The 26126-nt window shown below is 36.0% G+C and overlaps 1 protein-coding gene across 5 annotated transcripts in view; it reads right to left on the bottom strand.

The window, feature by feature from the left end:
* The window catches only part of INSC (INSC spindle orientation adaptor protein), a 123067-nt gene that overhangs the window by 42777 nt on the left and 54164 nt on the right, over window positions 1-26126 (bottom strand). For all 5 annotated transcript variants that reach the window (XM_074842469.1, XM_074842471.1, XM_074842468.1 and 2 more), the window contains 5 exons: window positions 14421-14766; window positions 13863-13915; window positions 12126-12249; window positions 9569-9682; window positions 4113-4238 (listed from right to left, as the gene is read on the bottom strand). In XM_074842469.1, the coding sequence (XP_074698570.1) occupies window positions 4113-4238; window positions 9569-9682; window positions 12126-12249; window positions 13863-13915; window positions 14421-14766 (763 nt within the window). The remainder of the gene's footprint in view (window positions 1-4112; window positions 4239-9568; window positions 9683-12125; window positions 12250-13862; window positions 13916-14420; window positions 14767-26126) is intronic.

The following is a 26126-nucleotide window of genomic DNA, read 5'->3' as shown; positions in this document are numbered from 1 at the left end:
AGGATGTGCTTTAAATGAAGGATTAAAAGCAACTTATAACTAGGCAATTTTGCTTAAAGCTCAATGATAAAAGCTGCGTCATTTGTTAAAAATAAGGTTTTATTAATGAAAGTAACAACTGTTGTCACCAGCCTCTCTGGAATACCTTCTCTTAATGAGTTGATTCCAGGTGTCTTGCTTTCTGGAGTAGTTTAAATAGTTTAAGTAAACATAAACTGCACAGTGCTAATATTTAGGCAGCTGCTTGAATGACTATTTGTATAAATCGTTATGTTTTTTGTGGCAGTTGAGCCTTGATCTATGTCCCAGCTGAGTTGCAGCTTTTTAATGTAATAATGTTTTACATGCACAGTAAAAATGGCAGTACATTGCACTATCTGTTTGCTGTTTATTTCTGAACTAATTCTGCAGTTCTTTTATTGCAGCAGGAAGTTTGTCTCAGTAAAAAAACCACACAACTGAGCTTCAGCATAGGGCAAAAATTGGAAAGCCATGCCTTCTAGCACCAGTCAACCACAAGCCTTGTATGGACAGACTTGAAGCAGAGAAACTGCCACGGTCTTTAGACTTTAACAAGACTGCACATTGTTCTTCAGCTTCCAGTCACGCTCACCTCCCCCAAACTCCTTTCAGTTCTGTTTTTAGCAACTTTAGCTATTTTCTGTATTATCCATTACCTGTATTCTATATTGTCTCTGCATAAACTCTGGAATGCCTAGACCAAGAATAACCATCCTTTCTGATGCAGTGAGCTTTCTACTAAAACTGAGCATGCTCAAGTGCCACAAGACACAGATGAAAAAGCTCTCTTGGGTACAGGGACAGGCAGCTACAGGAATAATACAAAGGTGGAAAATTCCGATTGCTTTTCCAGGGTCTCTCCACTCCTCTCTGAAGTGGGACTGGTCAGGCAGCTGAGACCAAAGAACAATCTCAAACCTGCTGGTGTCACGGTGGATTATGAAATTAAAGTGTACCAAACAACTGGACATCCATAAGCAGCTTGAAGCACCAGAATTACCACTTGTGGAGCACAGGTTACATAGAACAACATTTATTTACATGCAGTCCTCAGTCACAAAATGAGACTATTTCTTCACTACCTTTCTATTTTAATTGTCTGATTAATTTATTACTGTTGAGTTCCTGGAGCCCTGTAGTTCAATGTACAGCAAAGTAACAGTACCTTTTCAAAAGTCAGTAAAGTATTTGCAAGTGAAATAATAACTGTTCTAAAAGTGGTGTTTTAATGAACTGATTTTGCATTATTGTACATACAGCCAACTAGGCTCACCTAAAAGAGTAAAAGCTAGTCATTTCAAAAACTACTTGGTCATTGTAACTAATAGAAAGATGATGATAAAAAGTAATAATGGCTTTTTCAAGTGTGCTGGTAAGGGAGTAGTTTAGATATATATTTAAAGATGCGTGACTGGGAAGAACAAGAATTATTTTTTAAAAAAATTGAGGAAAATATTTTTGCTTAAAACAGGTAATATTCTATATCTTTAGAAGCAAGTACTCAATTGTTACTTTCGTTCATTAGTAAATGAGGACAGTATTTCCACACAGCAATTCAAAAAACTCACCCAAGACAAATGGTTTAAACCCAGCATAATGTAATTCACATTAAATTTGCACTAATTATAAAGAAAGCCTAATATTCAAGTATCTTAAAACCCAAGAAAAATGTTAAAATCCTCTACTTGGATTGCCTCCTGTGAACTACTGATTTCCTTGCTTGCTTTCTAAATAAACATTCACATTAACACAAATGTTCTTGTCACCTTCTTGTATTGCTACTGAAATGACAAGATCAAAGAGCATTGGATAAATAAACAATATTCCTAATATATTTAGTAATTAAGCACTACAATTACTGCAGAAAGTATATCACTCCCTTTTAGTTCACCACCCAGACAAATGTTCCATTAGAAATGATAACTCTTGCTGCTTTCTTTTAAGTGGTCTTTTAAACACTTTAATGGTTGTGAAATCTAATTGAAAAATAGAGGGGGGTGGGAGTTGGGGTTGTGTGGTTTCTTTATTTTTTTTTTTAAATCCTGAATTATCTAATCTGAATTGTTTGGAGGCCAAGCTTTTTTTTTTTTGAATGAATTTTCTGTCATTAAAAATCAAGTTCAAATTGCACTGATGTTTTAATGCACTAGGTGGCATAATGATATTCACATTAGAACAAATTAAATGCTTCACCACCACCCAGGTACTTAGTTGGATAATAGAAGCCACCCTTTCTGCCAGATAAGAAGTCTTATGGTAATTTCTGTAATTATAAGAATGCTAATATTGTTAAACCTCTTTTGTGTTCTTTGCAAGAGTACTTCAAATTTTGAAAGAAAAAAGCATTCTTATTTCAAGAAGACAATATAAAAAAACTGGAGTTCTGTTCACATCAAAATACTGGTCATCTGATCCACACAGTTTTCATTCATTCTCTCTGGTCAGAATATCTTGTTGCTTCTAAATAGGTGTCCAGGAAGAGTGAAAAGAGAGTACAAAGAGTCGTAAAACCTTCTTGTTTACTATATTTCCTCAGCTCTATAAACTGGCTGTCACCAGCTGATAGATTATTTACAGATGATATAGCATTGTCCTGGCCTGCGTTGTTTAACCTCCTTTAGCACTTGGAGAGACATTAACCTCCTTGCAGAGAAAATTTGTTTCTTTTGATATATGAAATATACCATTCTCCCCCACCAGAAACCCAGGCATGTACTGGACCCACATAACATCCAGATCCTCAGGAATACAATTTTGGGCAAAAGGTTCACAAAGTGATAACCAGCTACTCCTGACATAAATCTGTCTGTTCAGTCAGGTGAGTAGGGTTAATGTCCAGCCCCTCATGTTGTAGACTTAGGCTTTGCCAAGATATGATTTAAGAATTGAAGGCCCAGGTGAAAAATTAACTACTGAAAGCAGTGGTAGGGATTTCAGTTAAAAATCCTTTAAACCCTACTCCAGTCATGACTCTGACAAAGTTTACCCTGAGCAATTTTACTAGTGACCAACATTAAAGTAGATCAAAGACATATGAGCTTGCGAGTTACCACTTTTTCTAGGACTCCTGTTTCTTCAGCTTTGACATGGGCCGCATTAAATGCGTGTTGACGCTGCCAGGAATTGGACCAGGTGAGTTGAATCAATCTTTTCCATTTCTAACTCTATTAATTCCACTATTTTAGTGGACATAATGAAAGATCCTTTTAGACTGATTCTGGTGTCAGTCTGAACCAGCATTATGTCAAAAAAAATTTAAGTCATCTTCATTTACTGTAAGCTCAGAGACTTGCTTTTTGCTGCAGATGTTCTGTCACGGTTTGCTTGAATTCTGGGCAGTAAATTACAAGATACGTCAATGTAAAGTGGCAGTGAAATCATTTATCATTAACTTGAAGAGGCCATTATTCAGCTGTGGAAGATGACTGTTTTATGAAATACAAAGGATGAGATCATGATTTAGTGACCAGGGCATTCATTTTCCAAAACACAGCAGTATGTAGTGAGAGTGAGAAAGGAATGGAGCCTAAGCAGTTGATATAATTTTATCTGGATAATGTTTTGATGTTTGCCATCCCAGTTAAAATTGGCTTTTATGAGACCTGCTGCTGATTAGCAGACACATTTTTCTATTGGCTAGCTGCTATATCTGTCCCGGTTCTTTCTGTGCAATAACAACTCTCACAAGTTACTGCAGTACCACAAGCAGGTGCCTTACCTGAGTGTCAGGAAAGGATTTAAACAGGTATAAAGCTTTCTATCTTTTAAGGGTTATTTGAAATATTGGAGTTTCTAAACAAACACTTCAGAGAGTTCACAAATAATGATTTCCCTAGTTTTTTGATGTAGCTACTAATGTGTTTACCTGTTTTATGAAAACGATCTCCACTTAGAAAGCTTATTTGTGCAGGCAACTGAATAGGGTAATGTTATTGCTGGGACTAATTTTGTAAAGACTGGAGATGTGTTCAGCACAGAAACAGTGAGCATAGTATGGAGCGCAGTATCAAACGCCACCAAGTTATCAATTCCTAGAAGAGATTAAAGACAGGACTTCTCTGGTTTATGGCAAAAAACACTGAAGTGCCTACCTTTTCCAGCTGGTGCATCCCTTCCTCTACGCAGCAAATGGATGCCAATGTTCTCAGCGTCTGGGGATAAAGGCACCTGAAACAATCCTGGCGACAGATCTTAAAGAGAGCAACTACACCTCCTTCCTGCAGGGGAAAAGCAAAAATCAGAAAAGCAGCACTGTTTCCCTAGTATTTAACTGAGATTGGGATGGGAGGAAGATTCCTTTAGTAATGTATCCAAATTAGCTATCATCACAACACTAACAAAGAGGATGTTAAATTCACAGAGAGAACTCAAGTTGATTAATGCTGATATACTAAGTGATGAAAAAGTAATATAGCCTCAGTGGGAGGTGTGCTTAACTGATTGACTTTTAGCAATTACAAGCACAATTTAAATTAAATTTGACATTCATGCAAAAACTACAAAGACTTATCAATAGGCAGCAATTGGAGTGACATTTAAGTGATAGTTCAACCATATCTTATTAGTTTAAAACAGATTTTTGTTAGCATATATTTCCTATTCCTCCTCGCTTCTGAGCTCCATACAATATTTACTTAATGATAAAATATGAAAGAGAAGGTCATATGGTTGAAGAGCTACTGAAAATAAGATGGAAACAGGTATCAAGTTCTGCACAGTTACAATCCATATCTTCATCCTCTAATACATAAAATTTGCATTCCTATATTTTTTTTTCTTTAACATGGCAACAAAGATTTGAGCATAGATATAGATGCCTTAAATTACGTAAGAGCAGACATATAATGAAGAGGAAAGCATTTACAATATTAATGACAGATGAAAGATCTCAAACTAAAGTATTCAGATTACAGTAGTAAATTAAAAATAGCCCAAATCATGGACCAAGTATAATATTCACCCTTCTTTTTAAGCCTGTTTCAGTAACCTCTGTATAAAAAATATTTTTAGATTCACAGAAATAATCTTTTTCTCCTCAACCATTTGTGTTATTTGAAAGCTCAACAGGTCATACTAACATTAAACCTCCGGGCTACAATTCAGACTTCACTCATTTTCAGAATTCCACATTTTTGTACTAGTTCTGCTGCAATAGAGTATAATAGAGCAAGCAAAGCTATCTGTTAAGTCTAACAAAAATATATATCGATTTCTGAGAAAATTAGAATTGGACAAAATTAACACCTCAATATATTTCAAGCTAGAAGTTTTATATTATGTCTTTGCACATGTATATATAATTTCTGTGAGATCAGTGAAAACAGTAGGCTTACAGAGGTTTGCTAAGAGTAAAATTTATTTCTGGAATTGTAAGAAGCACACATGTATCTGTATGAGTTGTTTTATATCTAGTACTGCTATATATAGCCTACTGCAGAAAGACATTTCTGAGTCTTTAAAATAAAAAAGAGACAGTACACTAACAAAAAAAGTTTCAGTCGTATTTTTCCTTCCACAAAAGGATATTGATATTTCACCCAACCAGGTAATTAAAGTATCTATGAAAAATATAGATAAAAGCTATTACAATGTTATCCCCAAACCTAAGGTAACTGGTTTTTGATTGGGGTTTTTTTTTATTTTAGTATCAGTTTGAAAGTCCCTACAGTTCAGTGGAATCAGAGATTATCTGATTCTCTGCTTTAGTCATAATAAGCAGAAGTTTGTGGACAACACTAGTAAAAGCTCAAGTGATGTTGGCACCTTTGCTTCAAGCTTTCTGTATGACAAATGGGTGCCCTGCTTTTGCCTCTGATGGACAGGAAGTGATTTATCACTGCATTTGTCAGGAGGAGATCTAAACTGTTTATTTTGTGCCCTGTGTGCCATTACCAAGCTGTAAAATATTGATCATGAGTAATGAACCTAGAGAGCTGTAAAGGAAAGACGGAATAGGTAGGAAATACGGAGCCTGATTCTATGGCTTGTCAAAAACACTCCCCTCACTGGGATCTCAGCATTCCTCAGGGTTTATTCATCTTTTTCAAGATTTGTCCCCTGTATCTTTTGCAATGATGACAAAACTATTCCATCAGACAGGGATACACATAAATTGGTCAAACAGGTAAACAGTACCATCCAGACAAAGAAATATAACAGCACTGAGCTTTGCTTGCATTGGAGATTAACTTGCACCTTTTCAAAAGCTCCTGATATGTATAAGCATGCTTTTTTTTTTTTTTTTTTCAATCCTTTGCATACTTTTTGGCATTTCCAGTTTTTGACTAGATAACACATGAAATGATACTCCTACTGGAATTCAAGTTTCATCAGGAACAGGCTTCACATACTCTGTGAAGCAGTATCTGAAAGAGAGGAGAACTTGCTTTTCTGTTTGATGACCTACTTCTCTCCTATACTGGATTAACAGTAATTAAATTTCTTGGAGACATCCCTGCGATGCTGTTCAGAAGGGCTAGCAGTAGATAACAAAATCACCTGAAATACAACCACAAAAAGTATGTGAGGGAGGTCATGAGTATAAAAAGCCCCACTGTGCATAATGAGTTGAGTGAATAAAGATGGGAGAGAAAAGGTATCCAACTCTAGGGTGTAATATTTTGCAGTTTCAGCCTGAAATGACCCAAAGTGCAGTGAATTCTCATCAAGCCTTTCCTCATGATTGAGGACAACATTTATAATTAGCTGGAAAGACGATCTCCAAGGAAATCTTCATAGTAAATACTTGCTAGAAAAGTAACTGATGTACAAAGAAGGTAAGGCCAAGATGTATTAGAAGCTTCTCAGAGCAAGTGATCTGCTGCACATCCATATGGAACGCAAATAGTCAAGCATTCTCCAAAGAAGGGTGTGATAAGCAGATATGTCTCTTCATTATCTTCATTTTTGCCATCCAGTTCAATACAGTTGGTATTAGACTAATTATACCAATGAAGTGGATTTATTTACAAAGACTTTTTTTCTTTATCACTCTATGTCGCAACATTCATTTATTGACACTCTGGAACTGGTTTTTACTGATTCTTCTGGTTGTTACGAATCCAAATCAATTTAGAGCCAGTCTACTTCTAGTAATACTAATTTTTGACAGTTGCTAGGTCCAATCAAAATTTCTAATTTCTGGTTTTTAGTGTCTCTTTATGCTCTCGGAACACAAAGGTACATGCTGTCACCAGTGTAGCTGCTTGTAGATGAACACTACATATTATGTTTCAAAACTCACACCTTAACATTGGTTCTTCTATTAGCTCAGAATAGAAGGATTTTTATTACTATTATTTAGGCTTTCTCCATTTCTTATCTTGTCCTTGCTACTACTTATTTGTGTTAAAGATCTTAGTCTTTATACTTCTGACAGCTAGTGAGAATGACTAGCTGGCTGACAGGGTGAGTCAGTAACATGACTTTCACAGCAGATTACAAAGTTACATGCTAAAAAACCCAAAAATATGTATTAGTCGAAGAATGCCTCCAGGTAGAATAAAATTATAGGTGACACTTCAGCATAAGGAGTTAGCATTTCAAAGCCTATTTAAATTTTGGTAAAAATATTAGCAGGGGAGGAAGACGACTGAAATCTTTACCAAAATGTAAAGTAAGAAATCAGTTCCTGTAATATCATAGCTTTCCAATATTATTATGGTTTTTTTGTTTGCACGTCCAAGATTTTGGTGTGCTTTAGAGTTGTAATTTATAGCTTGTGACAGGAAAAAAACCTAATAGTGTTCCACAAGATCACACATTGTCATGGAGAGTAAGACTTCAAGGTTACATGAAAAAATTTGTTCAGTTTTACTCTCACTGTAAACAAATATTCTACTTCTCTGGCTAGTTTTTACCAAAGATATTATGACAACTTTCAAGGGAACTTCTGTATCTATAGGAAGTTTTGAGATCTTTGCAAAACTTGAATCCATTCTCAACCTCTTAAAATGAGTGGGCACAGTTCCAGATTTTTAAATTTGGTTTTTTCCCAAATCACCCTGCACTTTCACTGTCATAGATAACTACTCAAGTAACTAAATTCAAAATTCTGGTCTGTTACGATTCCTCTGCCACCTTGCTCACTGATGCAGAAAACTGAGGCAATACAGAGGGTGAAGGATGATGGTGAGTAGGGACAAATGTATTTCACAGTGCACAGAGGAAAGGGACATACAGAACAGGTAATGCAATCACCACTGTAATTTGGCAACTGAACACCACTTAGGGTTCTTTGCATAAGGGAATGCATTTCCTCACTTGTAAACCTGTGACACATCCAGGTTTTAGCAATAAATTAATTTAGTAATTTATGGAAGGTCAGACTTCACTTGTGCTAAATTAAACTGTCATGGAATTCACACAATGATAAAGAGCACAAGACCAATTTTCCTCAATTTGTTAGTTCTATCCACTTCCTCAATACTCAACATTTTAACATTGTTTTTGGATGCCACTGAGTGGAGCTCAAATACCAATTTAGAAAAAATTAAACCTAGGCTGTTGCCAGGATCGACTACACGTTTCTACGTCTACCTCACGTGCAGCCTTCAGAACAGAGTAGTACCTTTTATGGTACAAACATCCATCTAAAGGCAAATCAGAAGTAAAATTAATCAAATGCTACTATTTAACCTCATCTCTGAGCAAGACAAGGGATTGGCACACCAGTCCACAACCAGAAGCTTGGGAAAGGAGGTTTTCTTCTTTCTATATACACTGCAGTTGTGATTATCCTATCCTTAACCTCACACGAAGCCCTGCCTTTCTCACTTTTTCAAGATCCAAGTGCCCTCAAAGGTGCAAACTCTGCAGGGATTGCCAGTATCATTGATCTAGGCAGAATGATTTGTTTATACTGAAAGTTAGGATCAGCTACTCAGTAAACGAGAATACACACTGCCAGAACTGTAATGACATTCCTCTGCAAAAGGAAAATAATGGATGCAAAGTATTTCTAAAATTACATCTTTAATAATATCTCTAACCATCTCTGTACACAGCTGAAAGGGCCTCATTGTTTCTCTGCATAGTCAACCATATGCATGGCCAATTGTAAAGTTTTTCTCCAATTATGTGACTGGTACTTAAAAAGTACTGTCAGGAGAGACAGTAAAATGTGACCAAAATGCTGAAGGGAGTGGCAATACCTCAGGTAGCACAAAGACAACTGTAGCTGAGTCAATGCCCAGAAGCCTGTTGGAGCTTACTATGCTACTGCAGTTGCTTGCACAGACATTGAGCTTTAAATTAAAGACTTAAGGGTTTGCAGTCCCATTCCCCCCCCCCTTTTTTTTTTCTTCTTTTTAAATCTAATAGGAAAACTGTGGTAATAAACTCTACAGAGTAAGGCCTGCAAAAGCAGCAAAATAAGAAAAAAAGTCAGAGTAAATCTTGTTGTTCTTTAACCTAGATGATTTGTGTCCTGAAATACAGAATTTCATCTTGTATTGTACATCTCAAATCTCACAGCCACTACTGTATTAAGTAAAATAACTCACTTGTATTACTAGTTTACTTTGGATTATACCATATATCCCCTTACCTTAGCTATGATACGGCACAGATGAGCACCTTCCTGGGTAAGGCTGAATAAACTACTAATCGCCGACTCAGTGATGTACATACTATCCGACAATTCTATTTGTCTCAGGAGGTTCTGTGTGACATAAGATAATAAACATAATTTACTTCCAATGTAAAACATTAGCATTATATTTAAAGGTAAAATGGAATAGAAAGTCTAGTTCATTTAATCCATATCATCCTGCTTCTCACCTAGAGAAAGGAAAAAAAACATGGGCAGGAGTCAGACTGATAACACTGTAACACCTTTGTCATTGCATTTGAATAGATGTAACCAAGAATAGTGATATTTAAAAATAAATATGAATAGAGTAACAGAACAGGTATGTGTGAGAGAACATTTAATAAAGAACTCTTCAGCTATCTAGTGAGTTATTATTGGGTTTGGCCTGGGATTGAACAAAAATTTTCAGAAGGCAGCTAACTGTCCCAGTGTAGAAGCTGTATCACAAGGTGATACAAGATTTCCACCTTATTGATAAGGAATATTGCTATACCCTTTCTAACACTACTTTTAAGGCTCTGGGTTCATCACTATTCTCAGTCTACACAGAAAATGTCATTGACCAAAGGGAATTCTCATAGAGAAATATAGTTTACTTCTCCAATGAATGAAATAAATTAAATATTTTTATCTTTGTAAACAGTTATCTTGCTTTTGCATGTGTGCAATTGCAGCTTCAGAGAAACACCGCTATGGAGGGATTATGAGGTTTATTTCATTTTACTCTTTCTGAAAGCACGTAGAATCATTAGAGAAAGAATTAATTACCTTTGCTAGAAGAAGGTAAGCATTTTTACACTTAATCCAACTTTGAAAAAAGTGCAAGGAAATATCCCACATTTTACACTTATTTATACAAAATTCAATTATCTTCCCTTTAGGAAGCTGTGTTCTCCTACTTAGCATTAGAAAAATGTTCCATAAAAGACATAACTTATCAGTTCACATTTTGATAGCAACCTATCCTGAATAAAATCCTGATACACTGATTAGAAAAGCATTCTGGACTCACACAGACACTTAGTCTGCTCCAGAGCAGCAAACTACCCACAGACAATGCAGTTATATGGCAGAAGTGGGCATGCAGCCTGAGTGAAGGGCCCAGAAAACTGTTCTTAAAAATGTTTTTATTAATGACCTGTAAGTCTTCAGCCACACAAATATACACAAGATGGTGCAGAGTAATTAATTCTACTCCCTTAAGAGAAAAAGGGACTAGGATTTGAGGTATGTAGGTAATCAAAGTGCCCAAAGACAGAAGTATTAGCAATGAAGAACTGCTTTTCAGATTAAAAAGAAATAAGCATCAAGACAACTACAACCTACTCATTGCAACATTTGCAATATGCAAATTTATTTACAAATTTCAACTCATATGTGCCATTTCATTTAGTTCTCATAAATCCTAATGAAAGTAGGGATTAGTTAGGAAGTAGCTTGTTAGTTTGACTGTAGTTCTGCAAATGTATTCTGGACATTGTCACTTTCTAGCAATAACCTTTTAAAACTATAGGGATGTTTCTGAAAGAGCCACAAATTTCTTTTTTTTTCTATCTTAATGCATCAAGATACATTAGAATTTAACCAATACCATGCACTAATTTTGTTTTAGCACCATAGTAAATACTATTTAACTATTTCCTCTTCACTAAGCCTCTCATTTCCTGTTTTTTCTGGAGGGACAACATAAAATTCCAGCATAACATCACCTCTAAAATATGGACAAATTAATTGAGCATAATTACATTTGGGGTTTTTTTTATTTAAGGAAATTAGAGGCTGCAAAGGCATTACTAATGAGATCTCAAGAAAGAAACCAGCGCAAGCCAAGATAGATTGGTTAGACTCAACAAGTTGCTACTATTTCAAGAATGGTCTAATGGGAAAAATTGAATGCATTTTTAGTCTCAGCCTAATTAACTCCATGTATTTATCTACATTGAATCACCACTGGAAAATATACATCATGCCTGCAATGATACACCAGTGTTTCTGGAAGGTTACACACACACATATGTATAACCTGAACAGAACACTGTATTTTAAGACTGCTTCCTAGAGTGTAAGACATGCACTGGTTAAAATGTGTGCTATAATAATATACTTGCTATATATACATCTTCTAAAAAGTTTAACTTTTAATGAGAACCACTGAGAGCAGAAGAGATTTTTTTTCAAGATTTCTAAAGAAAAGCAGTGTCTGCATGAAAGGAAGAAAAAATGTGTCCAAAGGTCTTATTAAGAAGACATCATCTAGAAATCAGATGCCTTGCAATGAAGGAGGCCTATCAGAAAAAGTAACATATTGAGACACAAGATCATTGTGTTTAGGATTTTAGGTTATTGGACAATTTGAGAATACAAACGCCTAAATCTCTTTGCAAGGTATTTGAATTACTGATCATATCTGCTGAAAATTGAGAGTTGTAATTGTAATGCTCCTCTTAATGGATGCTTTCCCTCAAAATTAAACAATTTTGAAAGATTTTTTTTTTTTAAACTATAAACTAACCTGTGCCTCATGTGTTAAAACCAGCTCTATTAACTGGCCAAAATACTGAGCAACGGTAGTGAGTGTTTCATTAATACAAGATTTCATAGACGTCAGTATCTGTTCATCTTCAGTTTGTATGCACCTGAAAAGAAAAAGGAAGGAAAGGGATGAAGGCAAAAAGATGCAACAGGCAACTATTGTTTTATCAAGCTGATTGTCACAGGTAAGCTCTGTGTTAATAATAGGGATATAATGAAAATTCAACTGTTCACATGAGGACACTGTATTTGTGCCATTAGCATCACACCAGACTTAAAGCTTTGTCTACACGTGGTAAGCATACCATCAAAGGACAACAGTGGACACTAACGAATAATTTGGGGATCACAATTTACTTCACAGACTACAGATCAAATTTTCCTGCAGATCCTGTAGTTATACCAGTGTAACTCTTATTTTCCACTTATGCTTATAGTTACAGTCACTCTAGGATGCCAACATTTCAGCTGCACCTGTGTACATCCATCCATCTTTCATGACCAAGAAAGTGCTTTCAATAATTTCCATTTCTTCACCTTCTTTGCCATAGTTTAATGATAGTATGATAAGGACCCAAAATGAGTGTGTACCCAGATGAGTAAAGTTAATTTAAATTTAAACAGCATACTCAAAAGTAAAATTCAACCTTCTATGCAGAAAGATTACATAGAACAGCTTTACACAGTTAGTGTAACTATCCAGTAACCAGTGATATTTGGCTGTAACTGAAGAAGTGAGATAAAGAAGGAAAACTTTATACCATTCAAATGAAATAACTAATACATTCACAGAAATACATTCATTTGAATTGTCAAAACATACTCCACCCAGGCAGGCCACTGTAATGTAAGATATAGTTTGCTTGATCAGTATCTCCACCTACACAGTAGCTCCCCTTTTCAGCTTTACCTGTCTTTCACCCACCTATATTAACTTTTTGTCCAACAGACAAGGAGGGAGAGGGCTGATCTGGGGCAGTCACTAGTAGAATCAAGCTCTCATTAAATCAGTGTGTCTCATAGTAGAATATAGAAGTAAAGTCTGAGCTGTGTGGGTTTGGCAAAAAGGAATAGTGCTCAAGAAATGTTCTTTCCTGATAATTAGACGGTGTCTTTTTCCCTGATGATCCCCCAAACAGAATTACTTGCACAGTGTTTAAAGTAAACCGAAAAAGACTGATTAAACTGTGCTGGAGGAAAGCAGATAACTTATGTTAGGCAGGGGAAATATCATGAGAAGAATTATAAAGAGATTCTTACTTTCCAGCCTCAGCGTTCTGGAGTGCACAGAGCTGAGTAAACCTACAACTGTAATTTAAAAGACTGTGTATTTACAAGAACATGTAGTACAACAGTCTCACAACATAAGTTTTCACACCAGCTGAAATCTTGGCTCCACAGAACTTGAATGGAACTTTGTCACTGATACTAGAACCAGACTTTCTCCCTTGATGTCAGCCCTGAAAAATCCACTTGCATGCAGCTTTGTGTCTATGCCAGGCTCTGTGGAACAGCAGATTCCATCTTTCATTAGGATGCAGTTTAGATAAAAGCAACTCATATCACCCACCAGAGGCTAACCTTTAGAAAGCCCTTCAGAGCTGTGGGAGCCTAGTTCAAACATAGAAGGGTGTTAGTAGATGTGTACTTCTCATTAGAGATTCTACAACATAATAAACCAACAAAATTAATATTTCCACTAGAAAATTTGAATTACCTTTCTGTGATTGCTGTAAATTCTGAACACTTGTCTATCAAAAGTTTTTCAAACTGCAAAGGGAGAAAGAGATAGTGGTTTTAAAGCAATATCCATACACACAATTGTTTTTTAAAAGTAAATAATGCTTGATTGTCATAATTAAGTGAAAACCCTCCAGAAACATAGTATTTCATATGGACACCCTTTTTCTACCTTTCTGCATAAAACAAGTAGAGATAAAATTAAAGGTAACAAAAATGTAGTATTTTCTACATTGTAAATGCAAAGGAACTCACAGATGGGGCATCTAATTACTTTAGTTCAGTAGTCCTCAAAACCAAAAGGTTTTTTTAATGTAATTTGTGAACATTATTAACATTCAGAATCAGGCTTACAATAAAATAGGATCCAAAATAAATCAAGAATGTTCCCATAGCTGAAAAGGGACTAGAAAGTCTCAAACAAGGGACCACCATCAGGATGTAAGGATTTCTTACAGATTGTTTAAAGTAAGTTTTAATTATTACAATAAAAAAATTAAACAAGACAAATATGACCTCAGGTAAGGCATTCTACCTGGTGCATCTCTTCTGAAGAATTCCTGGTGAATGCATTGTATTCATTTATCATTGAACGTACGTGGCAGTTGACTCTTACTGTTATGCTGTGGACTCTCTGCCATCTATTCTTCTCCAGCTTTTGAGCAATCCTGGTCAACTCTGTGCTTATGATCCAAGCTCTTTTTAATAGCAGCTCTAAGTTATCACATGTGCTATATTGCGAGGAAAGGATAAGTTCATTTTGTTCATCCTTCTCAATGCTGATTGGCTTGGACTGGAGAATACACATACATTCACAGTCCGTCATCAACTTCAAATCTTCCATCCATCGCTGAACAGAGTCCACCTGAATTAAGTGCATGCTAAAAGGCAACGAAAGAGAAGGAAGAATGAGGTAAAGCAAAACAACCTTAGAATAACCACCAGCAGTACAACACAGTTCAATCCACCTACCAGGTTGCAACTGCTTGACAAAAGGCAACTAACTGAGCAAGCAATCTGCTTGTAGTAACACATCAACATGCTTCACTTCCTATTCCAAAGACAGGTTTGTAGTTTCTAATCACCTTTACACCACATACCCTTGATATAAAATTAGTTGTGAAAAATCTGTAGAGATTGGAGATAAGTAAACAGGAGAAGTTTAGATTACACTTTGGGGGGGGAAATTTTTCTTGTACACTTGGAGTTTAATATGATGCAGGAGCAAAGTTGTGGGTGTGTTTGTTTTTGTTTATGAAACTGCACTGTCAGTGTTTTCTAGACACTTTGCCTATTAGACACTTAACAGAAAAAGTTTTACCTTGTAGCATCTCTCCAAAGCCTTTCCACCCACAGTGACACAGCCAACGATGCTGTCAGCAGTATCCATTTCTGCCATATCATAATCCCTTACACCTCAGCTGGATTCTACTTCCTGACCAGTCCTTTACCTTCCCCCTTATTTCTTACAGCTCTCTGTACAGTTTGCACATCTGACTTCCAAAGCACATTTCTGCACTACAGCAAATATGCTGTGAACCAGTGAGGCTGAAGGAAACTCCTTGAGGAGTATACCCTGACACAAGGGCAATGGACCTGCATTTTGTGTCCTTGCACCCTCCAGCTAGTAAAACGTGGTACCCGAGACAGCAGCTGTTCTGAGCTCATCTTTGTGAGGGATCCCAAGTTCCCCAGAGCCTTGGGGTAGAGTTGCCTAGAATTTTTTCTTATAGTGAGGTGCCCAGATCCTAATAAAGAAAAAAAAAAAACCAAACAACAAAAAAACAGAGCCTTAATCCTCACCCCAAACACACACACATTCAAGGCCAGGTTTTATTAGACATGACTAGTGTTACTAATGCTGTACCTAACAATATATAAAGGTCAGGTATAGGACACTATGTCAGACAGAGCAAGTTTGCATAACTGCATTCATCCTTACCTACTTTGTCTTTGCAGACAGGCTATGGTTTCTGCTTTTGTTTCATTTAGCTCAGGGAATTCCTTAGTAGCAGCACCCTGACCCCTTTGACTCCCTGGAAATTTGCTCCCTCTCCCTGAGGCCTGCCTAGCCCACTACTGCCCTCCTGCATTCTCTCAGACCTCTGCACAAAATTTTAACTCTTGCCTACCACACCTAAGGCTGGACCTCTGTTTCCCTTTGAAGGGGGGAGGTCCCCAAGGAGAGAGCATCGCCTCTGCCAAGGGGTCCCATCTGACCCTTGCTTCCAATCCAAGGACAGAAATGACACTGTCCACCTCCAGAAATAATCCATTCAAAATTTTTTTCAAATTTAACAGTAGATCCAGATTATTTCAGTTTACATTTCTCCTCCCCAATCCTCACACAAGACCAGTTCCTCTGGTAAGTATATACATAAATATATAAAAACCATTTTTACCATCAATAGTAGATACATAGTAAACATACAAATATATATCTATAAAAATCTAAGGGACAGTTACATAGAGCTAAGGGAAAGACAAGCCTTATTGTTAAAAAGCAAGCTGTAATGTATTTTCAAATTACTTAAGTTTTCCTTACCTTTATGCAAATGCTTAAAAGAGTCTCAGTGATAGTAACTGAAATTAACTATGGTTGCAACGGTAAAGACAGATTTTATCAATATCTGTCCCCCACTAGGCCCATTATATCCCCACTCAGTGCAACATCATTCACTGGTAACAAAGCAAAGCAGGTGGCCAAGAGTTCAAAGAATCAGTGCAAGTCTCTGTGGCATGGTAGATTTTGATTTTTATATGTCTAAAACAGTTTCTGCAGAATCTATAAACACAAGCATGGCCAACAAATAGCACACACAACACACTTCCAAAAAGGGGTACTTTACTCAGCAAGAATTTCAGATTTCTGATCTACAATGAATAAAATAATTTTTCTGACAATTTTCATCAGCTGAAGACTCAGTCTTAATTTTTGATAAGTTTTCTTAACATGAATTACTTCAGAATTTTAGTATCCCTTCATCTCGTGAAAGATGGATTGATACTAAAGGATTCCAAAGTGAAGATGAAAGGTAAAGAAGAAATGAAATTAAGTGAAAGCAAGAGAGACTGGGCTTAATTGTTTTTTCCAAACTTCTATTGGTATTCTATAGCTAGCCTGACAGCGTATGAATTGTTGACAACCTTCTGGATACATGCTATACAGTTTTATAAGCTGCTATACCAGAAAGTACAAAAAGAAGCTTTCTATTATAGTCCCATTCTTTTAATCCAAATACTGATTTATTGCAGGTCAGCATCACATCAGTGATGCTCTGTGCTGTTAGATAAAGCCTTAGTTTTAGAACAAAATCTGCAATTACATTAGCCGAGTTAAAGATGACCAGGCAGAAAAACTTTTTAGTTCTTGTACTTCCATTTATACACTGAGCACCAGCTAAACTCAAGAAATCTCCTTCCAGACCACTGAGGTAATATTCCACAAATGACCAAAATTTATTAACATACATATGAAAAGGAGGCTCACTTCAAGTATAATTTCATATAAATCAACAGCAAACAAGATACAAGAGGTCAGTTTCATTGATCCAATCCCCCTTTTCACCATATACAATGAAACTACTTTTAATTTTAAACTTTACAGGCTACTACTATGTAAGGTCTTTATTTCACTTGGCTTTGAATATTGTGTAATTGCATTTCATGATCGATTGTGGCTCGCTTTCTTCATGCTACGTGTAGTTTCCTTATTGCCTTTTTGGATCTGAAGCAAGGTTTCCTAATAAACAAAAAATAACAACTTTAGAAGTTTGAGACCATGATTTATAACAACGTGCATAGATTGCATGCAGTACAGGACAAAGTCATTTGACACAGAGTAATGTATTTTTCATTTCTAATGTTCACTATGATAATTAATTAAATCTCTGTTTAATAACTATAAACTCCTACATTATAAATTTACATGGAAAAAGCCTAGAATAGAAGATTAGTTAGAAAAAAACAACAAATCATTCATATTTCCTTTAATCCCAAAAGCCAGTCTTCACTCTGAGAAAAAAGGATGATAGAGTTGTACAGATGTTAAAAATCTCTCCTTGTTTACCTCTGTTCCTACTAATTGTCAGAAGTACAACTGTAGAATTTGGGATGTTCTATCATTGAAACTTAGTATTCCTTAACTCACAACAATGGCAAAAATAACAACATTCACCTCCTTTCAGACAAAAGAATCAGAGCAAACTCCCCCTGCTCACTGTCATCTTTTCTGACATATTATTCTTTAAAATACAGATATATCATATCTGCTCAAGTGAAATACATAAATGATCCACCTCCATCCATATTGCCCTGTATTTAGAGAAGATCTTCCTAAGCATTCAGCAGATGCCTTTGTAGACTAATTATTTCTTTATAAAAATAAGGAAAGCAAAAAGTGTGATCGTTCCTAATTAGCTATTAGGAATCATATTCCAGACAGCATCTACTGAACTCCAAAAACAAGTTGAAAATTTCCATTTTGTCTCCCCATTACTGGAAAAAAAAATAAAAAAAAAAAATCTACGCCTACAAAATAAAAACAGCCATAATGGGTCAGACCAAAACAATCTGTCTAGACCATTATCCTGCTCCCAACATGGCCATTAGGAGATGCATAAGGAAAGATTATAAGAGGCACAGCAAGAGCTGAGCAACCCCTCCTTCCTATCCTCTAGCAATTAGTGGTTTAGGAACTTCCTAAGTCAGAAGTTGTGTCTGAGCAGGATGTTTTTACAATTCATGAAACGAAAGTAGCCATTAATCCCTTTTTGAACTCAGTTAAACTTTTGGCCTTTACAACATCTAGTGACAGTGTCTCACATTGTTTGATTATTTTTTGTATGAAAAAGTGTTTCTTACTGTTTGCTTTAAACTTGCTGCCTGGAGATATTAACACAAGCTCTTTAGTTCCTGTATGCTAAGAGATACTGAAATGACAGTTCCACATTCACGCTTTTCATGTAATTCATTATTTTATTTGCTCTACCTTTCTCTCAGTTATCTCGTTTCCAAGGTGGAGAAAATGTTTATCTAGTCTCTCACCATACAGAAATGATTCCACCCCTCTGACAACCCACTTACTTTCCCCACTTTTTCAAAAAGGCTTTTCTAGTTTTCTGAAGTCCTAAAATATGATGGCAAGAACAGCATGCAATATCAAATATTCAGGTAAATTATGGATTTATACATTTGAATGACATATTCTGCACTATTCCTATTTTCCAAGAATTCCCAGAATTAAATTTTTCTTTCACTTAAGTGTTTTCCAGAGAGCTGTTTCATTTTTACCTTCCAGAAAATCTAATTTTTGATATTAGAGTATTTTCCATGAGTGATAATACATAATTTAAAGTTTGTTATTGTATATGTATGATGAAAGAGACTGTTCTTCAGTCCCCTTCCCCTCCTCACATGTGCTACTTTATGTTCATCAGCATATAATTTCTTCTAGCATTTTACATTTCAGTAACTCAGTATTGTGAGACTTTTGGTGTTTGCAAATTATTTTAAATTAACCTGAGTGGTTTTGCATCAGCAGGAAGCGTTGTTGTCCTGCTATTATAACTGTTGTTCAGGTGGTTAAATACATTCAGCAAGATTGGTTTGAGCATAAGGGACCTTACTGGTGTGATTTGCCCCCGTTCTGTTTAATTGCGCAACAGTAGCTTAGTAGCTGGCAGAGATCCTGATGTATATAGACAATAGTTCCCCACCAGTTAAAATTTCTGAGTTTAGGATGTCATGGCATATTGACAAAAAAGCCATTTATCTAGACTCTATGCTATAAAAGCAGCATTTCATGTAAAAATAGCAGTAAAAATAATTCAGTGCAAAATAAAAATTCAAAAGAAAGTCTCCAGCATTTCTTCAAAGTCATTCTATTTTAATTGAGGTTGTAAAATATTTGATGAAGTTTTCAAGAGCACTCAACTGAACTTGAGTAACTAGCAATTCAAATACTTTGAATTCTTAGTGTGCTTGCCCAAAAACAGTCTTTTAAAAATTGTGTTATTTTGACAAAATCATTTGATGTCACTGGCTGAGACCAACTTGGAGCAACAGCATGCTAAAAGTATATTGTTTCAAAAGATGCTCAGATCTTGTTTCATACAGATGTTTCTGCACTATATAACACATTGCAGGGAAATTTCATCCTGGAGAAAGACTTACATAAAAAAAAATCCCATTTTAAATTTCTAAAAAGAGGCATATCATATTCAGAGTTCTGTTACCAGTATTTATCTTTTTGCTATTTTCTATCATCTAGCAAATAGTTTGTTAACTAATGAATCACAAAGTCTTTAGGATAGACAAGAGGGATTGACATCAAAAGGGTTGCTCTATCTCATGTTGGTGCTACATGAATATGAAAGTGAAGAATTAATAACTAAACCATTTGTTTAAAACTTCCAGCTTGGAGCTCTCTACTACAATTTTTCTGGCAGCACATACACTTCTTTTTTAAATTGCAAATGTTATAATGAAAAAGAGTTATACCTCCATTTTAGCACTGAGTTTCACTAAGTGCAAAAGTTTCATGCTTTATAACATTGTCTTGAAGTCTGAGCTGATCAATTCATGTGAATAATTCCAGTAGTCATATTTATAAAGTGTAAAGACTTCTGCTCAGTCAAATTATGTTTTCAAAGCTTCTTAGTCTTTTTATACATTTTCACCTATTATGACAGATTTATTACCAATCCTAATGATAGCATTTAGCACAGCTTCCAGATAAGCCTATGGTGAAAGTCAATGCCAAGTCTTACAACGGTGCTCAAATTTATTATTCTAATTAGTGGTAGGTAATTAATTGGCAACAAACAACTTCTTGAATGGATTTAGCTCCCTCTTTGAACATAAATCATCTCTAATTTTTTTGTAATTCATCTCTTCAAAATTATTCATAGGTACCCAGTATACCCAGGGCCAGTTACTACATCAATACAATGGACAGCAGAACTCAACTCTTAGCTGAAGGATTTTGTGAAGAGCCATAGAGACGGCTCTTATTTATCCTCAAGTTGCTTTACACAATATTACTTTCATAAAAAAGCCTTGATACTGTATTTGCACTGATTTTAGCAAAAATTTAGAAGATACAGAAGAGCTTTAAGGTAGCTAAGAATCAGATTCCTGATTTTTAAGTGAACACACTTGCTTTATAGATCATTCCTAATGTAATAGGGTTCTATGAGTATTTGGTATTTGTAATGGATGTAACAAGCTGAAAGATTAGACAGATGATTTGCACTGTGTTCTTTTTTTTTCTCCTTGATTTTACATTCTTCTTTTCCAATTGGACATCAGCAATCCAACTTCACTAGACAAATGATTTTAGTATGAGTTATTTGAATGGTGAGAAAAAGCTGATAAAAACTAGTTAGTTCCTAGATTTCAGAAATATTAACAGGCTATATTAAAATAGTATTTTGCCTCAATGATTACTCAATCATGAAAGTCTAACAATTTCCCAAATTAAGTCAGTAACAGATAATGCAAGCTACAGCCCTGAAATGTTTCTCAAAACAAAACATTCTAAGGAAAAGTGTATTGTGGAAGGCAGAACTCTGTTTGCCAGCATCGATCACCCTTCTACGTTTTAACGTTTCCATTTAATTTAGGAGTAGGTTTAAACCACAAAGAAACGCAGCAGAAGTAATAGAGGCATTGCTACTAGCTTCAGGAAGCAGCATGTCAATGGACAGAATAAATAAATAGATAGTGGTAACAAAACCAGAATTACTCAAAGATCACAAGCAAAATACAAACATATTACAACAGTGGTTGTAAATTAACTATTATGTTGACTAGGGATAGCTCAATACTGCTCTTTTTCTGGTAACTGGTACCTATGAGTCTCTTCACCTGACCTGAAGCCAACACTGGTCCCTCCTCGCCATTTACCGAAACTTCAGTACCACCAAATTCAGTTTGTCATCTGCAATCTGGGATAATGGAATTGCTCAAACCACCAGCCTCCTCAAAATCAGTGCTACTATAGAGAATATACGTTAAAACCACAAATAGCTTGTGCCTTGTTAAGCATCCATCCAGCTTCTGCAGGGAGATCAAATGAAGACCAGCCTGTGAAACTTAGAACTAAACATTTATGGTCAGGCTACTGCATTTTGTGAAATCTTACACATTTACCAATATAGAAATGTCTATAAGGAAAGTAAAAACACTATAAACACTTGTAATATATAACGTATGAAGTGCAAATTAACTATAGCTGCACTGCACCTATATAAAAGGCCACATAAATCATTTAAAGTGCTGCACCGATGTTCTTCTCAGATCTTTATGTTTTTCTGAGAAATCCTCACTGTAAGTTGCCCCTCTAAAAATGTCTGGAAATATTATACCATCCCAGAATTACTGGCACACTACAGAACATAATGAAGACACAATATAACATCACAGACCAATTCAGCTTGCTGATTAGTTTATGTAAATTCTGGGATAAACTTATCATATGTCATTTTCTTTACATGGTTAGAGTTTAAGTAGGGCCAGGTCCTTTTCAGTCTCTGTCAATTGAAGGGGTAGTGAGAAGGCAAAAAGAATAGTTCAAACTGGTTTTGTGACTTTTTACTTTGTATCTGGTACATTAAATTGCTAAAACAGAGGTGTCCCAACAAGCATAAAAGCCACTGAGTTCACAGAAAGTAAAGACAGCAGTAAAAGAGAATATAATTTCCTGACAGGAAAATGCTAAATAAACCCTGCTATCAGCAAGTTAATGACAGTATACGACTACTAATTGGCCTGTTTACAGGCAAAGCTGAACAAACAGTATGCTAATAGTGTCACAATGATCACCAACTAAAATGTGTCTGTTGAATTTATGTTTGTGTAGTATTATTAAGTCATACTTGTAATGAATACTATTGCATTTGTAGTGTCATTATAAACTAGTAAACCGACTAAAATTTCCAAAACTAATTAGTTCGGTGAACCCTGTGATATTGGTATATTCATAGTAAACAGTTACGGACTCAGACCAGACTTGATGGGCTTTGCTCTAACTTGAGAAATCCACCAGACTTAGAAGCAGGCAACATTAGCCACTCTACAGTTTGGACATTATGGTAGACGGGGAGGAAAATGCTCTCCCATGGGCCCTGCTGATTGAGAGTTCATTCATGTTGAATTGGGAGACTGCTAATATAAATCCACTGCTCCTAGATCCTTTCACCCAAATGTGTTGGCATGAGTTACTGACATGATTGTATTTTTTTCGTCTCGCTTTGACCACTGGTAAAACTAGAAATGAAGGTGAACTTATGGAATTCTGCAAGTGGAACTCTGTGATGGAGCAATTTTTTATTTTTTTTTTTTTTTAATATTGGCCTTTTTTATTCTGTCTGTGTGTAAAAGAGTCTTACTCATTGAAGGTCAGAGATAACCCATTTTCAGCAGGAAAATCACCACCTAAACTCTGCTTTCCTCTGCAAGTTCATTTCAGTAGTTGTATGCAATCCATGAGCTACAGTGGCCTAGGTGTTCTCTGGGCTGAGATTTCACACTTAGCTAAACCACATAGAAGTTTTGTGCTCTGCACAAAAAAATTTAGGATAAGACCATTCAATGAATTCTCTCTTGGATCAGCTCTTGTTCATTTTTAACGATATTTTAAAAATATCAGTGTGAGATAGACAGAGGAGTTATACATGAAGTAAAAAAAAAAAAAATCCGCTGACCAATCTTTGTGAAGAATATTAGTTTTTTGTTCAGTATGTTACTTGATCATTTGTTCTGCAGTGAGTAAGCAGATTCCCTTCATTCCTCAGGCAAATTTCTCTGATGGGGTGAATGAAGCAGCCATTCTATCCATCTGAGGTTAGGTTCTGAAATAAGAAACTATATTCCAATGCACAGACAAAAGCAGTGCTGTAGAGGCAAGATCCCACCACTCTTGTTCTCTTTGCAAATGACAGCCTGGTTCTTGCAAAAACATGAAACGGTTATAGTTTTTCTGAAAAATGAGATACCAGAGCTGAGGGGTCTCAGCTTTGTGCACAGTGACAGAACCCATGACATTGGACAGTATTTAGCCCAGTGTAAGCAGAACAGCATCACCTCATGGAACATCACAAGGCAGATCTACTCAGAACATTTTTACAGCTTCTTTCAGGACTTTAAGGCCAACTTGGTGACTGAAGTATGTTGATAATCTTGAAGGGATGTTTTCATCAGCATACATTTAAATTGTTAATTGCTGAATACACATAAAGTTCTCACTACCGTAATTAGCTGGGTGTGTTTCCTGCATTGTGTGACAGAAAAGTCAACAAGGCCATCAGAAGGAGAGAATGTGCTCAAGGTATTAACCAGAGAGTTCATTCCAGTTCACTGCTTCCTGATGCTGAAGCTACACTTGCAATTGCAGCAGACAATATTCCTCATAGCCTTATAAGAACAATATGCTGTAAGAGAGAAGTCCTTGTAAACACCTAGCAGGGAGAGGGAAATAGAAATGGAAGAGAGAAAGAGAAAAACAACACTGGAAATAATTTGTGGCCATAGACCATGGAAATGCTCAGACACACAATCACAAGCAAGGACTAATTGGGAGACTAACATGAGAGTCCATGAAAACAGTGCCTCATTGAATATTTTTTTCTTCTTTGTCCAAATCTGCCTTAATTTGTAGTTTAATAACAAACAGTACAGCTCTCTGTGCCTTTTTCAAAGGCGTTATGACATGCATTATGAGCACCACCATTAGCCTTTCACCTTTTACTATTTACTCATTTAAGGTCCTAACCCTGCTGGTTAAGTAAAGCCTGGATTACTTAATGAAGGAAGCAACAACCATTTTACAGGGAGTTATGAGATCAGTATCACTCAGGAAACTACAGAAATTTGGGGACCCTCAGTCACATCTATTACACAGCAGCTCTAGCTAAAACTGTCAAAAAAGGGGTAAGAAAAGGATAACCTGGTGTTGGCATGTTAGAACATTAACCCTTCAACAGACAAGTTAAAAAGACAAAAACTAGAAACACAGTGTCACAAATATCAGCATGAGTTGGTAAAAAGATACCTTAAGTAGTCTCATTCAAATAAGAAAGCAGTTTCAAATCAGACACATTTGATATTTGAGCACATGCTTATATACTTCTGTAGAAGGCAGAGAACTGAAAATGAAATCTTACATCATCAAATCCACTCTTCTGATACCAGAAGCAATCACATCAGATAATTTGTTTATAAATAGCTTAAAAAATCAGCTCTAAAAATGATTTATTGTGGGCTCAAAAGTGTTCTGTTAAGTGGCTATTCTAGAATCACACCGCTCTGAAGGTTAGAAATTTCTTATTTCTGATCTAAATTTCTTAAGAGCCAGTTCATTCCCATCTCTCTTCATCTTTCCTTTTAAATGATAATTTACCTTCCAACGCATTTCTAGAATGCAAACACACGCTCTCAGCTTCTGCTTTACAAGACTTAACTAGCAAAACTCTCTAGGTTTCTTTTATGAAACTACATCGCTTTCCATCCCCCCTGCCCTAAACAGCCTGGTAGATATGTAACTGCTGAAAAATTCATTTTTTACCGGAAGATTTGCTACCATGCTTGATAGCAAATGAAGTCTCACAGTAACTTGCACAATGACATTAGTACACCCTTATCTCCAACAGGAATATCTCATTTCATGCAGTCTAGAACTGATCTTGCTGCCTTGATCACCACATTTTACTGGCAAACGCAGTCACAGTCATCTCATTATGAATGAGTATACATAGGTTCTTCTCCTAATTTTTTTCCATCAAATGAGCTACAAATTGTTGCAGCCTTTGTTTTCCTCAGCCCCTAAATGTGTACCTTGAGATCTGTTACTCATCCTTTTTCTTCAATACTTGAAGTCTACTTCTGATTCTATGCTTTCAGAAATAACCCTTGCCATTACCCTTTCCCATTTTGCCCTTTGTCTAAAAGCTACTGTTTTCTATATTTACTAGTAAAGTACGATGTGTGTAATCTCCACTGGCTTTCTTTTCTTAAAAGGGAAAACAGGGAAAACAAAAGTACCTTATCAGAGAAGGATAGCAGGTTATTCAGTACAATGCGTCTTTGGCAGGTTCATGTTTTGGCATCTCATTTAATTCCAAACCTTTAGCTACCCTTCACTAGAATTTTTCCTGAATTTCTCCTCTCTTCCTTTTCCTTTCCAGTTATCTCTTATTCCACCCTCTCTCGCTCCTTAGATATAAGCAATATGTTTTGCTAC

Source organism: Strix aluco, chromosome 16, assembly GCF_031877795.1.
Source record: "Strix aluco isolate bStrAlu1 chromosome 16, bStrAlu1.hap1, whole genome shotgun sequence".
NCBI lineage: Eukaryota > Metazoa > Chordata > Aves > Strigiformes > Strigidae > Strix > Strix aluco.
The sequence above is the reverse complement of the archived record's forward strand: the minus strand, read 5'-3'. Positions and strand labels throughout refer to the sequence as shown.